Source organism: Chaetura pelagica, unplaced genomic scaffold (assembly GCF_000747805.2).
Source record: "Chaetura pelagica isolate M959 unplaced genomic scaffold, ChaPel_1.0 scaffold47, whole genome shotgun sequence".
Classification (NCBI taxonomy): domain Eukaryota; kingdom Metazoa; phylum Chordata; class Aves; order Apodiformes; family Apodidae; genus Chaetura; species Chaetura pelagica.
In genome coordinates, this window is record NW_009954140.1 from 614,567 (window position 1) to 628,168 (window position 13,602).

Consider the following 13,602-nt stretch of genomic DNA (forward strand, 5'->3'; position numbering starts at 1 on the left):
TGTTTTTGCCGGCACCTTAGACACGTGGGCACGGGGACAGTGCTTTGGCCATGGTGGCACGTCCTGAGGAAGCAGGTGTCACTGCTCTAGATGCCTACACATGAATTCACTGTGACTTGGAGGAGGTCAGCAGAGCACAAGTGCTTTCTGCAGCATGGCTGTGTGCTCAGTGTCCCCCACAGTGCCCTGCCCAGCAGGATGCTGCCCTGGGCTGCCTGCCTGGAAGGGCCTTGTGAAAACCTTGGGAAATTAAAATCATGAATGTTCCTTATCTGTAGGGTGAGGTTCCTGCTTCAGACCCAACAGCCATAACTGTTCATCTCAAACGCGTTTGTTCTGCTGCATGTTCAATAAATGGTTTTCCCTACTCTGCTCTGTGGAGAGCCCTTACTGACTGTTCCTGGAGCACACAGCTGGTTCTGGAGAGCCCAAAACTCAGACCCTCATCTCAAGACCATCCAAACTAAGCAAAAACAGAGAAGCTGCTGTTTTCTAACCTCCTGTGGATTAAAAGGTGGGTGTCATTTAACTCCTGGGCATTAAAGGGAAAGAACTGAAAAAGCCATGGCAATGTTGCCCTTGGGAATGAGGTTTTCTCCACCGGGGAGGGTTGGCAGGTCGTGCTGGAACAAGCAACTTTGAATTTCTGCTGCAGCTCCTCCTTCCAAGTTACTTTTACATCTTTTTAAGGTTATGTTTACGGAAGACAAGAACAAATCCCCACACAATATGCAAAACAAGGCGTTTATTCTTAGAAAAGTAGTCAGGTTTATGTACAGTGAGCCACAGAGGACATGTAAATCATATGTTGCTGTCTTCAGGATCCTTCCAACGTGCCTTCTTTGACAATGACTCGTGCAAGATTTCGTGCAAGAGCAAGTCTCAGCATCTCCACTTTCATAGTCTCTTCATCATCATCCTAAAAGCAGAGTTTGGGTCAGACTGCTAGAGCAGCCATCAGCTGGTAGATTCTTTGTCTGAGTTTTGGACAGTCAGGATGCAGGTCACTAAGAGTACAGGTATATTTACCCATCACAGGTACCGGAGAAGAGTAAAAGCTACATTTCCTACTTTTTAGCTCAACATAGAAGCATTTCCAAGCCTTCTGGCAGCTGCAGAGGTTTGCATGAAGAGCAAATGGCTCTGTTCTGTGCCTAGAATGTTTCATGGCTTGAGCTGTCAAGATGGCAGCACCTCAGCTTTTCACTGCCTGTGTATTCACCTTGGAAAAGCACCACAGATCAGCAGCACAGAGAGGAGTGGCACTGCTCCTGTAGGGGCTTTGTCCACACTTAAGTATCTCTTGATGAGGCCTCATCTGGCTGGCCTTGAAAAAGGACACCATGCACCAGCCTCGTGACACAGGCTCTCCCTCATTTCTGCCCCCGTGTAGGAATGTAAAGAGTTTGCTGTCCCTGACCTCCCCCAAAGCCCCACCAATTCCTTATCCAGTTGTCCTCAAAACAGGAGCTACCTGGAATTTCTGCTTGTCTGACTTCCCTGCCGTCAGGTCTTCCAGGCATCGCATCAACTCGTAAGTCTGCTCTGCTGAAAATATGACCTGTGGAAATGAGAGGATTTACTGGACACCATCGAGTTTAAGGACACTGCACAGTTTGGGAAGATAACTGAGAGGAAGGGAACACACTCCCACAGATCGTTCTACCCCTTTAAATCAGGATCAGAGGGTAATTCAGGCTGGAAGTGCCGCTGGGAGGTCTCTAGTGCCACCTCCTGCACAAAGCAGAGTTGGCTCTGAGGTCAGATCTGGGGCTCCCGGGGCTGAAACTGATAAACTCTCATTTTCCTGGTGGATCATAAAGCAAAAGCTGGGCTTAGGATAAAGAAGCACCTGAGAAAAATCTTCCAAGCCAGAGGGAACTGGATGAAGTATGGACTTCAAGTGTCAGCATGTCTGTCTTATAGAATCATTAAGGTTGGAAAAGACCTTCATGATCCTTGAGCCCACATGTAATCCAACTACCCCCACCATTAAACTTCTCCTGCTGTTTTCTAAAAGCAGGGAACGAAATTATGAGTTGATCATCCTGTCCTGGCTCCCGTGTGCTCCCACTGGTAGGACACTTGGATGTCTGTGCAGTTCTGGAACTGGCACAAGCTGTTCCTTTGCACTGGAAGTGCAAGTCCTTGCCTAGGGGCAGAAAGGGGGGTCACCACTCTGAAACACCATGTTAGGAAGAGAAGAAAAAGTGTGGGGAGCTTTGTCAGGCGTGACCAGCCTGCCCTGTTCACCTCTTTCTGCTCCAGCAGGGGAAGGGCATCCATCAGCAGTGTCATCCAGAAGGAGCAGGGAGCAATGTGAGCTGTCATCAGCATCAGGAGCAGCCTGGCAGCCTCAGGGAACCGCTTCTCCCCGTACAGCCGGTGGAATTCCCGGTACTTGCCTGCACAGGGGTGTGGTGGAGGGAAAGGTGTCAGTGTCAGTCAGACCTGCTCAGGGCCAGGCTGTGGGTGTTGGGAGGTCTCTTTGCTTCTGTGAAGCCTGGAGTAGAAATATCCCCACCTGACGTGTCTCCCCCAGCTCAGTCTGAGGGAATAGGAAGTTGGGCATGAAGGAAGGTTAAAACAGAGGCAGAAAGGGCAGCTAGAAACCTGCTCTGTTCTTGGTTACTACTTGAACCAGCCAGTTCACCAACTGGTACTGACTGGAGCTGAGTGTCTACAGGGTGCACAAGTGGCTTAGACAGGCTGGTGGCATCTGCAGAGACCAGGCATGGGACGGAGAGAGGCAGGGGGGGAATGTTCTTTTGATATCGCAGAATATCAGGAGGTCTGAAAGGCTTCACTGTCCTCCCAGCTGCTTAAATGGAAACAGAGTTTTGTTAATGTGGGAAGTTCTGATTTTGTTAAGAATTAAGTCAGATCATCAGAGAACTGGCTGAGGGTGAAAGTGAGTTTTATGCTGCAGCTTTGCTTGTATCCACTAAACTGCCAAGATACTAGATGTAATGATGCCCATTCAGATTCACCTTTGACTAAAGCTTGAGCTCAAGACAGAGACATGAAAGGTGTTCAGCAAAAGTACAGCTCATCTTTCCACAACCTCCAAAGGGAAAAGCACAAAATATTTTCAGGCCTTTCAGAATTTTTCATAAAAAGCAGAAAGGGAGGTCATTTCCCTATGAACAGTTACACAAACTTGCAGTCTTTCAGGGCTGATGCATTGGGTGACACTGGACATAAGAGATAAGTCACAATGAGCTTCTAGGCTTAAATGAGGGTAATGTGAAAGAAAGAGAAGATGCAGTTTTGCAAGCTTGGGCCAAATAGGAACAGATGAAAATTCAGGATCACCCTCATACTGCTGGTGTCAGCCAGAAGGGAGCCAGTCTGGTTGCCAACAGCTGTTCCAGATTCCTGTTAGATTTTGGCTGCAGTGATGAGGCTTCCTAACTGCCATGGCTCCAGAGGATGGTGCATTTTGGCTCCATTTCCTGTCCTGGTCCGTTAATCAGAGGCCCCAGAGCAGCTGCAGCCAGATGGGCATTAACCACAACCTGTGTGTGACCCAGCCAGGAGAAGGAAGCTGTGATGTGTAAAGGAAACAAGCTGGAGGCCCCTCCACTGCTGTTGGGCAAAACTGCTATGGGGAAAGGTGGGAGAGCTCTTCTGCTTGAGGGAGCTTGAAATGGGCACCTTGAGCCAGGAAAAGCTTTTGAAAAACTTATTATAAAGTTAGTAAAATAATCATCTTGTCAAAATAACTTAAACCAATGGCTTAGTCCTCTAAGGAAGCCCCCTGAGGATTCCAGGTTGTGTTTGCTAATATTTCAGTGTCTCTCTAGGTAGGGATGCAGCCTGGAAAAAGACAAGGAAGGGGAAGCACAGAAATGTCAGAAATTCAAGAGGATCCTGCTCAAAGCAGTGCAGAACAGGTGCCTGCTCTGAATGCAACAGAAATGCATCCCACATCACCCTCAGTCATTTGCTTTCCCCTCACCACTAAACCAGGATGTAGCCAGATGGAGGAAGAGACAAATCCAAATAATTCCATGGATTTAACTATGTTCTATAGAACAGATCCTAATGCAAACTATAGGCACTTCTTACCAAGAAAGGTCAGCCTGTCACTGAGCAGCATGGATGGTCCCAAATTATCAATGAGGTCCAAGTCAGAGAAGCAGCCCCTCTCACAATAGTCCTTCAGGAACCTGGGGAGGAAGCAACACAGGATGAAATCCTAAGGGGAGAACACGATCCACATGGATTTGGTATCTCCTAATCCCTTCTTGGAAACTTTACTGAGTTCCACCTTCATCAGCCTCCTGTGAGGGTTTCAGGAGACACCAAAATGTGTCCTGGGAGTGGCCAGTCAGCCGGTGTTAAGTGCATTTAACAGGCATTATTTATTCTTCGGGATTTTGTGGTAGTCAAGATCTATTCTTTAAAAGGAGTAAGTGAAGGAAGGAGCACAGGAAGCTGAGGCTGGTGGATGCATAAATAACACCCCCAGATCATAACAAAAGCTCCATTTTACTGCTGTGTAAAAAAAAAAAAAGTTGATAAGCAGCAGGAACCAAAACAATTCTAAAAGCTTTTTATCTGTTTTGTCACAGCCTTTATTATGCTGCTTTTTTTCAAAGCTGCTTCCTGTGATGGTTTTCTTGCACCTTCTGTTGAAAGAAATACAATGATTCCTGCCCCCTCAGAGAGCAAATGAAAAAAGAAACCTCAGCAATCTCTTACTACTCCCTTTTCCCAGAGCTGAAGAAGGAGTATTGCCTGGCCAGCTGCCCAGGGGGTCATTTCAATATTTAACTATGCAAAGAGATTGGAACCTGCCTGTTTCCAATTAGCAAAAAAATAAGTAATAATAAATAATATATACATTACAGGAAATGACAGAGATTAAAAAGCATAAAGACAGCTGCCATATCTTTTGTCTAAGCCTAAGCTAAGTGTTGGCATCCTCTTCAATTTTATAACAGCCTTTCCACCCCTGCAAGGTCAGATAATGTGACAACTTTATGCAAACCAGGGACATGATAAAACTTCATCCTGTTACATGTTATCATTGTGGCTTGTGATTTTTTTGCAGGAATGGTGGCTTCAGTGGCTCCCATTGACTTGTTTGGAGGCTGCACAGTGAACTAGACTGGTTAAAAATAATCTGCTGAGTAAAGCAGAGCAAGGGAATTATTTTCCACCCACATCAGTTCCCTGGTCCACGGTGCAGCCCATCAAACAGCTGTGTCAGAGCAGGCACCAGAACAGGACGTGAACCAGAGATCTTGCCAAGAGAAATGTTTTATCACAGCAAGGTCTAAGAGGGTTGGACTGTTAGCTAAAGCAAATCTGTTCCACCTCTAGATTTTATGAAGTAAAACAGTGTAGAAAATTAACTGCAGATGAGAGTACCCAGAGGTGTCATTTTCCAGTCCAGAAGCAGGTTCCTGGTCTGAGGGAAAGGCAATCCCAAGCTGCCTGCAGCAGGACCTTCCCTGGTCCATGGCAAGGGAAGTCCTGCCAGCCCAGCAGCAGCTGTCTGGGAGCCCCAGACTCACCTGTCAGATATCAGTGTGGCAAAAGCTGCATCCTTGGCTCTGATGCTCCAGGACAGGGCAGAGCCCAAGCGATTGTTCCGCAGAGCTTTCATGGCCATGATTTTACAGATGCTCCGGACTTGGGAGAGGAAACACAAGAGAAGAGGGCAAGAATCATTTCCAGCACTTCCCCTTGCATCACTACAAAACCGTGAGACTTAAGAACCACCCACCTTGTTCATGCATCTGTCTCTGCTCACAGATCCTCAGCACCTTGAGGGCCTTCTGCTCCGTGCTCAGGGGGATGCGCTCAATGTGCAGCTCCAGGTAGACCCTGCCATATTCTGGGCAGTGGTCAAAGTAATCCACCCCCAGCTGCCACAGGCTGAGGGAGAAACACCATCAGCATCCCCATCATGGGACAAGAGGAAAGCCACAGGGAGAATCTGAGTCTGAATCTGAGACCTTATTCATGCCTGTAAGTATCTAAAGGGTGGGTGCAAAGAGGGTGGAACCAGACTCTGCTCAGTAGTTCCCAGGGACAGGACAAGGGGCAACAGGCACAAGCTGGAACATGGGAAGTTCCAGTTAAACATGAGGTAAAGCTGCTTTACAGTGAGAGTGACAGAGCACTGAGACAGGCTGCCCAGAACTTTGTGAAGTCTCCTTCTCTGGAGATATTCAAGATGCCCCTGGATGCCCTGGGTAACATGCTCCAGGGGATCTTGCTTTAGCAAGGGAGTTGGATGAGATGATTTCTAGAGGTCCCTTTCAACTCTGATAATTCCATGATTCATGATGGTTAGCTCTGATTAACTCAGTATTCAGACCTAAAATGGCTTTTTAACTTTCTCCCAAATACCTGCTGCCTATTGTACAGCTTTGCAATCCCTGCATCTCACCAGGGCTTTGGTGTTAGCTGCTCTTACCAAAAAAGCCCCGTGGCAGGAGCAATTCTGTCCTGGTCACTACATTTGATGGGTTCTAATAGACCTTTAATGCAGGAAAGGGGACATGGTGGTGTTGTGTGATCCTTAGGGACAGATTTGCTGAAATCCTAACAGTGGCTTCTGTGTTTGTCTTTTTGCTTTATTAATGTAGTTATTTGCTTTGGCTGCCCTGATGTTAAGTCTGTCCTCTGAATAAGAAACAAAGTTGCTACCTGTGATGGGAGAAGAGTCCTGAGGCATACTCTAGCAGGAGGAACTCACGCATGTTGGAACCAAAACTAGGAGAGAGGGAGAGATGAAAATAAACAGGCATTATTGTTTGCACTTCCTTGGAAAAGCCTGCTGATTTATTTCACAAGTGCTTCCCACTGATGCAGCATGTGCTTCTCACGGGCTCTTCCCAAGCTTTGTACCTCAGGCCTGGTCAGCTTTTTCCTTGAGGAGACGTGCCAAAAACTTACAGCACTTGGCAGATGTAATTTAGAGGAGGTGCTGTAAGAAACAAACTCCAAGGAAATTCAAACAGCAAACACCAATTGCTCAGACTTCAGTTTATTTCAAGTGTAAGACTAGAAACTCATTTTAGATGAGATTTTTCACCATTCCAAATAATCACAAACATTTGGGCCCTTGATGTTTCAGATAAAACTGTATTTTTAAGTAACCCTGCACTGAGGCAGTGCTGAGCAGCACGTCAAGTGCATCAGGTCAGCAACTGCTTCTGCTCCTCATGAGCACCAGAGCTGCCCCTGCCTTCACAGGCACATGCAGCACCTTTATTGTTCACCTTCTCTAAATGCCCAGGATGCTCCTTTTCACCCCAAATCCACATGCTGCTTCAGCCATCCTTGCTTCTTGGTGTCTGAGCAAATCAATGCAAATACTTACTAAAGATTGTGAGATTGCAGGAGTTTGCAGTGATCCAATAAGTCAGTCAGATGAGCCACAAACCACCAGTTGCTCAGGGCAATGCTGCATTGGAAGCAAGCAAAAGAAAAGAAAAACTAAGCCTTTTTTTTTGCCAGCGTATGTGTCAGGTTTTCCACAGGCATTTCTTACCAACACAGATCTGTACTGCAGTGTAATGCCTGGTTGCAATGTCCCAGACCTAATGGAATACTTTCAATTGCTGCCAACTTCACATGTATTTACTTAGTTCTTTGGAAGGATGATCAGGTGGGTGGTCCCCCTGGCCTGTACCCCAAATACTACTGCAGAGAATGCCCAAAGAAGTAAAAACCATTAACTCAACCTGCATTCCTTGATCACTTGATGCATCTCAAATTCAAAGGCTGCCATTAAAATGGTGTCGAGAGGCTCAGGGCTGCCTTCTGCACCCAGGAACAGGTCCATACTAGACTGTGGAATGAGATTACAAGGCATGATAAATGCACAAGTTGTGAGATGGTCAAAGGAAGACATTTGTTTGGATGTAGCAGCCTCAGGTAGGTTATTTTATGGGAAAGAATATGCCACAGAGGAGGCTGAACTCATTAACAAAAGCTTTTTTTCCCTTATTTTAGCATAAGGAAACTGGGAAAACAATTTGCAGGAACAAGACTGGTAGTATCAGGCACTGGAGAGACTGGGTCTCATTTGTCCACTCCATCAGTCTCCCTCTCCAGTCACAAATTGTAGGAAGTGTCTTACAGGAACACAGTTGTTGCATCAGGTCAACCCTCCCAAAGTTTTCCTCTAAGTACAATAACCCCTGTGTCCATGGAAAAGTGGAAAATAATACTAAGAATTGTGTTTCATGCCTGGGCATAAAAGCGCAGCTCCATGGGCTTCACAGTGGGATGGGAGTACAGGAGCCTGGTGACCAGAAAGTGGTACCATGTAGTCATGAGTTCCTTCTTCTCCAGGATGGCATCCTCATCTCCCAGCAGGATCTAATGGGAGAACAAAAGAGGAGTGATTCTGCCCATTCAGCAATGTACAGAGCTGTGTGGTGACTCTGGGGAGGCACTGCTCCCAGGATTGAATCAAGTAACAAAGGACAAAGATCCAGCTCAGAGCCCAGTGTCCTAATCAGCCTTATGGCCTTGGACATGAAGAGAAAACCATCTGCCCAGCTTTGCAGAGAGTGCTGCAAAACAAAGAACACAGCACAGAAGACTGGCTGAAAACTCCTGATTAAATGAACAAATCATCCAGCATACTGAAGTTACTTATGGCTACACAGGCCTCCTGAATTACACAAGGATGGCTCCAAGACTTGTCCACAGTTTCCTTCCTTCCCAACAAAAACAAACCTTGCAGATGGATTCCACGTGGGGATTGGAAGCAAAAGTTCCATCCTGTAGATAACGTTGACATTCCTCGTGCCAGTGCTGCCACTTCAGCTCCATCTCAGTCAGTGTCTGGGTGTTGCCAAGCTGAACAGTGGGCAAGACAGAAAATAAAGGAAACACCAACTCAAATTGCAACAGCTGCTTGGGCTGAACTCACAGTTATTAATGATGAAAAGCTAAACACAAGGCTGCCATCCATTTTTTCCCTTGTCCTACAGTTGCTTTTGAATTGTCTTACTTTACCCACCTAAGTAAGGCAAAGGAGAGTCTATGACAAGACTGTGATGCAGCTGCAGTTTCTCCTACACAAACAAATCACTGCAACACAGGGAAACTACTGGCAAAGTCAAGTGAAAATATTCTGTACAGGAGAACAGTTCTCAACAGGAACTGTTTCAGACAACTGGATAATGTGCCCTGCTCCAGAAGTGGTCGTTCTGACTGTGTTGGTTTGTCACCTGTCAGGCTTTTATCTGAATGCTTAGGTCTTCTGGGCAACTTAATAACAGAAATGTTATTGCTGTAAAGGATTAAGACTGAGATGTTTTAATGATGAACAAACTGCAACCTTACAGGGCCACACTGGAGGTGGCTCTCTTTTTCCAGTGGAACTGCATGGAAAAATTCAACGTGATACATACACTGGGCACAGGCATCTTCTTCATCAGGTCATCCAAGATTCTGTACACGTTTGCTGAGCTGGGATTGGCACTGGCTTCCTTGGAGAGCAGGTGCCGAGCTTCATCCATCCGGCCTTGCAGCACAAAGGTGTCCACCTGCAAAACCCCCTGTGAGCACCACACTCTGCAGAAACACCCAGGGAGGGGCTTAGAGGGGAATCCTAACATGATTTAGGCAACTGAAGTGGAGTTTCAATGCTTAAACTGTAGGCTCTGATCATTCAAATATAGTGTCAGTCTTGCCCTCTATTGGATCACAAAAGGATCGGGATGGAAATGAGAGGCAGGATGATTTCCAGAATGGCTTGATCTTAAAACACAGACAGCAGCAGGGACCAGTTTCTGAGATGTATTCTAGCACCAAGTAGGGAAGAGGAAGGCAAATCACACGGGCATCAATTCCCTAGTTACAGGTGACTGTACTCACCACGTTCCAGAAGAGCTCGTGTTTGGGTGGATTTTCACTGCTCAGAACCTCACGGACCATGTTGTCCACATCACAGACATGGAGCCTAACCCAGTCCAGCAGGCGAAGCAGAAGGGGCCCAGCTGCAGCCAGAGAAGATTTCCTTCTGTTACTTCTCAAGTGCTTGTTCCCAAACTGCTATTTCACATGCTTCTACCCTTACTGGTCTGGCAGAGGTTGGCTGAGGGGTACTGGTGGGATTTCTGCCTGCCACATTCCAACCACAAAGCAACATAGTTCCTTAAGCAGCCAGGCTGTGGGAGCACCCGGCTGCTGGCAGATTTCCATGTGGAAAATTGTAGACAGAACAGCAATAGAGTCCAGCAGAAAACCCTAACCAGTTACTTGAAGGAATAAGAGGTGAGTGATTCAGATCCCAAACCCTGCACTGCCCAATGACAAAATGCTTGCTTAATTTAGCATCAATTCATTATTATTAACTGAATAAGAGGAAACGATTTGGATGATTAACTTTTCTTCAGGTTAAGCAATCTACAACTGATGAACCCCTCTCCTGAATTCTAGGACTCTGCGAGCAGTGTTGTGGGGTGCAGCATCCAATTTCCTTACAAAAATAATGATTCCTACTTGAAAAATGCCACTGCAAACAAACTGACTTCAGAAATGACACCTTAAAGTTAGAGAAGCTGCATCAGACAATGGGCAAACGTTTGCTGGCACCCACATATTTGATGCTTAAAGATGTGTTTATGCTTAGAAATCAAATACATTGGCAACAACTTTTGATATCACTCTTCTTCACTATCTTGCTGTCAAAAAGACACTTTAAATTGCAGTGAACTATAAAGGGGTAAAGTAGAAGGCAAATCCAATAGCTTGGCATAATTCCATATACAGAAGGCAATTTACTGAGGCAGCAGAGGTATTAAAAGGCTTATTGACACTTGTCATTTCTCTAAAACATATTAAAACATAACACCATGGCTGCTATAGGCATTTTGCAACAAATATGCAACTAAAAAGCCCTTCAGCCTTAACATCAGGGTAGTTCACTCCTCACCTGCAGCTGCTTCAACAAAGAGAATCTCACACAGGTTCCAGATCAGCTCCATTGCAGAGAGAATAGAAACCTGAAAAAAAGCAGAGCCAAGCTGCAGATTTAGTAATTAGTCCAGTTAGGGTTGTTTTTTTTAACCACACAAAAGCATCTGCTGTCAATAGCAATCAGTTAAACTCAGTTCTCACCCTTAGATTAGTCCATCAGTTCCACAAGCTCTACTTGTAAAGCTGGCAAGAGCAGAGTAAGCTCAAACTAAGCACTTGGAGGGTTCCGATCAGCTCCCTTTCAGAGAGAAAAGAAAACCGAAAAAAAACAGAGCCCAACTGCAGATTTTGTAAATTGTCCCGTTTGGGGTTTTTTTTTTTTAACCACACAAAAGCATCTGCTGTCAATAGCAATCAGTTAAACTCAGTTCTCACAGACAAATGTCACACTGACATAAGACAGAAACAGGCCACAACCTCTCTACACACACTGAAACATTGATACAGTTTGTGTATTGAAGAGCAATCATCATCTGTCAGCAGTGGGCAACACTGGGTAGTATAAAAAGTGTTCTTTTCAGCCTTTTTTCACTCCTAAGGTTTGACAATTAAAACCAGCAAAGGGAGAAAAGGCAAGTGAAGCACCATGACTGCAGGTGACAGGACAAAACTACTGTGAGCACTCTGCCCTCCCCAGAAGGCTCCTCTGGTGTCTGACAGCTTGTGGTGAACATCAAGAGCTTTCTGCAAGGCTTTGACTGGAACCTGAGTGTCTGGGAGGTGATGTTTCAGACAGATGAGTACTGGCCCACAGCTGGCTTAAAGATGACAAGAAAACATCACACCTATAACACTGCCCATATGTTTTAAGAAATGGCAGTGGATCCAGATGTTAGGCATCTTTTTATTGTTTCAGGAATGCAGGAGCATTCCCCTTTATTCTTGGTCACAAACTGCATCCAATAGACTAAGCCAGAGTTAAATCTAAACTGCCACCTGCCACAGAGTTGGCCTTAAGGAATTTACTAGCCAATTGTGACCACCTGAGAGGGCTGCAGGTTACCTGAGTGCTGTACTGGCTCTGCAGGGCAGCATCCCGGGTTGAAACTGAGGGAAGAAGAAGCAAAAAGCAACATATTTACCTTTCACAGCCATTTCTGGGCTCAAAAAATAAAAAGACAATACCTGATCACTCATCAAGCACAGGCCTAAATGAGTACACACATGGCAAAGATAACTTTATAGAAGCTTTATAACTTTTTTTTTAATAAACCCTGTGCAAATCTGGGTCTGGCTACAGGGCAAGGATGGAAGAGAAGAGTGAAATCTCTGACTTTTTTCTTAATTTGAACTCAGCTTCCCATAAGGCTGCAACCCAGAATAGGAAAAGGCTGGAAGTCCCCAGGAAATCAGTGAAGACAGTGGGGGAAAAAACCAGATATCTCTGACCAGATTTACAAACCATCTTCGAAATCTCCTTGATGGAAGTGGAGGTTTGATAATTGCTGAGATCTATGCATGCTGTTTGACAGTAGCTGCAATAGCTTGCAACTGAAATGCTGCTTTTATAGCCACAAGCAGCATTTCCTGTGACTGCAGTGAGAGAACAAACTTACTGGCTGCCTGGTGCATGTCCTCCATGCAGGCTCGTATCACTGACCGGTAGTTTTTGCTCACTTGAACCAACCTGCCAAACACAAAAAGGCTTTGGTTGGAGAGAGGTGTCTGAGCTTTATAATTTCCTGCCTCTTGCCCACTAAATCCTCCTGAGTTTCTCTGCAGGGATAGATGGGCCCAGTGCCTGAGTGAGTCCAGTGGGGGATCAGTGAGCTCTGTGCTGTTACTGGAAGGATCAGGGCCTTGTTTGGTAAAATTATCCCCAAACAGTCATTATTCTTCTGCACTGCTATTGATTTCAGCAGCTCTAAGCAGCCTGGACTTGTAAAGGTCAATGGCACTTGCCTGGCTGGAGAAGGATGGCAGGTGTGTCATAGAATCACAGAGTTGGTTTGGTTGGAAAGGACCTTTAAGATCCCTGAGTCCAACCACTGACCCAGCACTGCCAGGGCCTCACCAGACCATGTCCCCACCAGTCCATGTCCCCAGCCCCAGCCACTTCCCCAGGCAGCCTGCTCCAGGGCCTGACAGCCCTTTTAGTGAAGAAACTCTTCCTAACATCCAGTCTAAACCTCTGTTGGTGCTACTTAAGGCTGTTACCTCTTCATCCATCACTTGTTCCTTGGGAGAGGAGACCAACACTGTCACTGCAGCCTCCTTTTCTCCAGGCTGAACATCCCCAGCTGCTCCTCCTCAGACCCGTGCTGCAGCCCCTTCCCCAGCTCCACTACCCCTCTCTGGACACGCTCCAGCCCCTCCACGTCCTTCTGGTCCCGAGGGGCCCAGCACCTGCCCCCAGCATTCCAGGTTTCCCCCTCCCCGTCCACTCACTGCGCCTTCCTCGACTTCTCCGCCAGCTCCTCCTGGCTCCGCTGGAGCCCGACGAAGATCCCGTGCGACTCGTTGAAGAGTTTCCGCAGGGTCTGGATGTAGATGTCCTGATCCCTGCGGACCACGAAGAGGCGGGAAGCGCCGGGCCCTCCATCCCCGCCGCCTGCAACACACGCGCTGAGCCCTCGGGCCGCAGCCCCCGGCCCGCCCGGCCCGGCCCGGCCCGCACACCCACCCGCGCGGCCGAACAGGGTC

The 13,602-nt window shown here is 46.7% G+C and overlaps 1 protein-coding gene across 1 annotated transcript in view; it reads right to left on the reverse strand.

Moving 5' to 3' along the window:
• Window positions 1-730: 730 nt before the first annotated feature.
• Window positions 731-13,602, reverse strand: part of NUP85 (nucleoporin 85kDa) — a 13,556-nt gene continuing 684 nt past the window's right edge. Inside the window, exons 2-18 of the mRNA XM_010002733.1 lie at window positions 13,348-13,531; window positions 12,516-12,586; window positions 11,963-12,006; window positions 10,916-10,985; window positions 9,856-9,977; window positions 9,390-9,524; window positions 8,710-8,832; window positions 8,215-8,346; window positions 7,707-7,813; window positions 7,343-7,426; window positions 6,667-6,732; window positions 5,738-5,889; window positions 5,526-5,643; window positions 4,072-4,172; window positions 2,254-2,405; window positions 1,475-1,561; window positions 731-919 (exon numbers count right to left, since the gene is read on the reverse strand). Of these exons, the coding sequence (XP_010001035.1) occupies window positions 818-919; window positions 1,475-1,561; window positions 2,254-2,405; window positions 4,072-4,172; window positions 5,526-5,643; window positions 5,738-5,889; window positions 6,667-6,732; window positions 7,343-7,426; window positions 7,707-7,813; window positions 8,215-8,346; window positions 8,710-8,832; window positions 9,390-9,524; window positions 9,856-9,977; window positions 10,916-10,985; window positions 11,963-12,006; window positions 12,516-12,586; window positions 13,348-13,531 (1,850 nt within the window). The 3' untranslated portion in view covers window positions 731-817. The remainder of the gene's footprint in view (window positions 920-1,474; window positions 1,562-2,253; window positions 2,406-4,071; window positions 4,173-5,525; window positions 5,644-5,737; window positions 5,890-6,666; window positions 6,733-7,342; window positions 7,427-7,706; window positions 7,814-8,214; window positions 8,347-8,709; window positions 8,833-9,389; window positions 9,525-9,855; window positions 9,978-10,915; window positions 10,986-11,962; window positions 12,007-12,515; window positions 12,587-13,347; window positions 13,532-13,602) is intronic.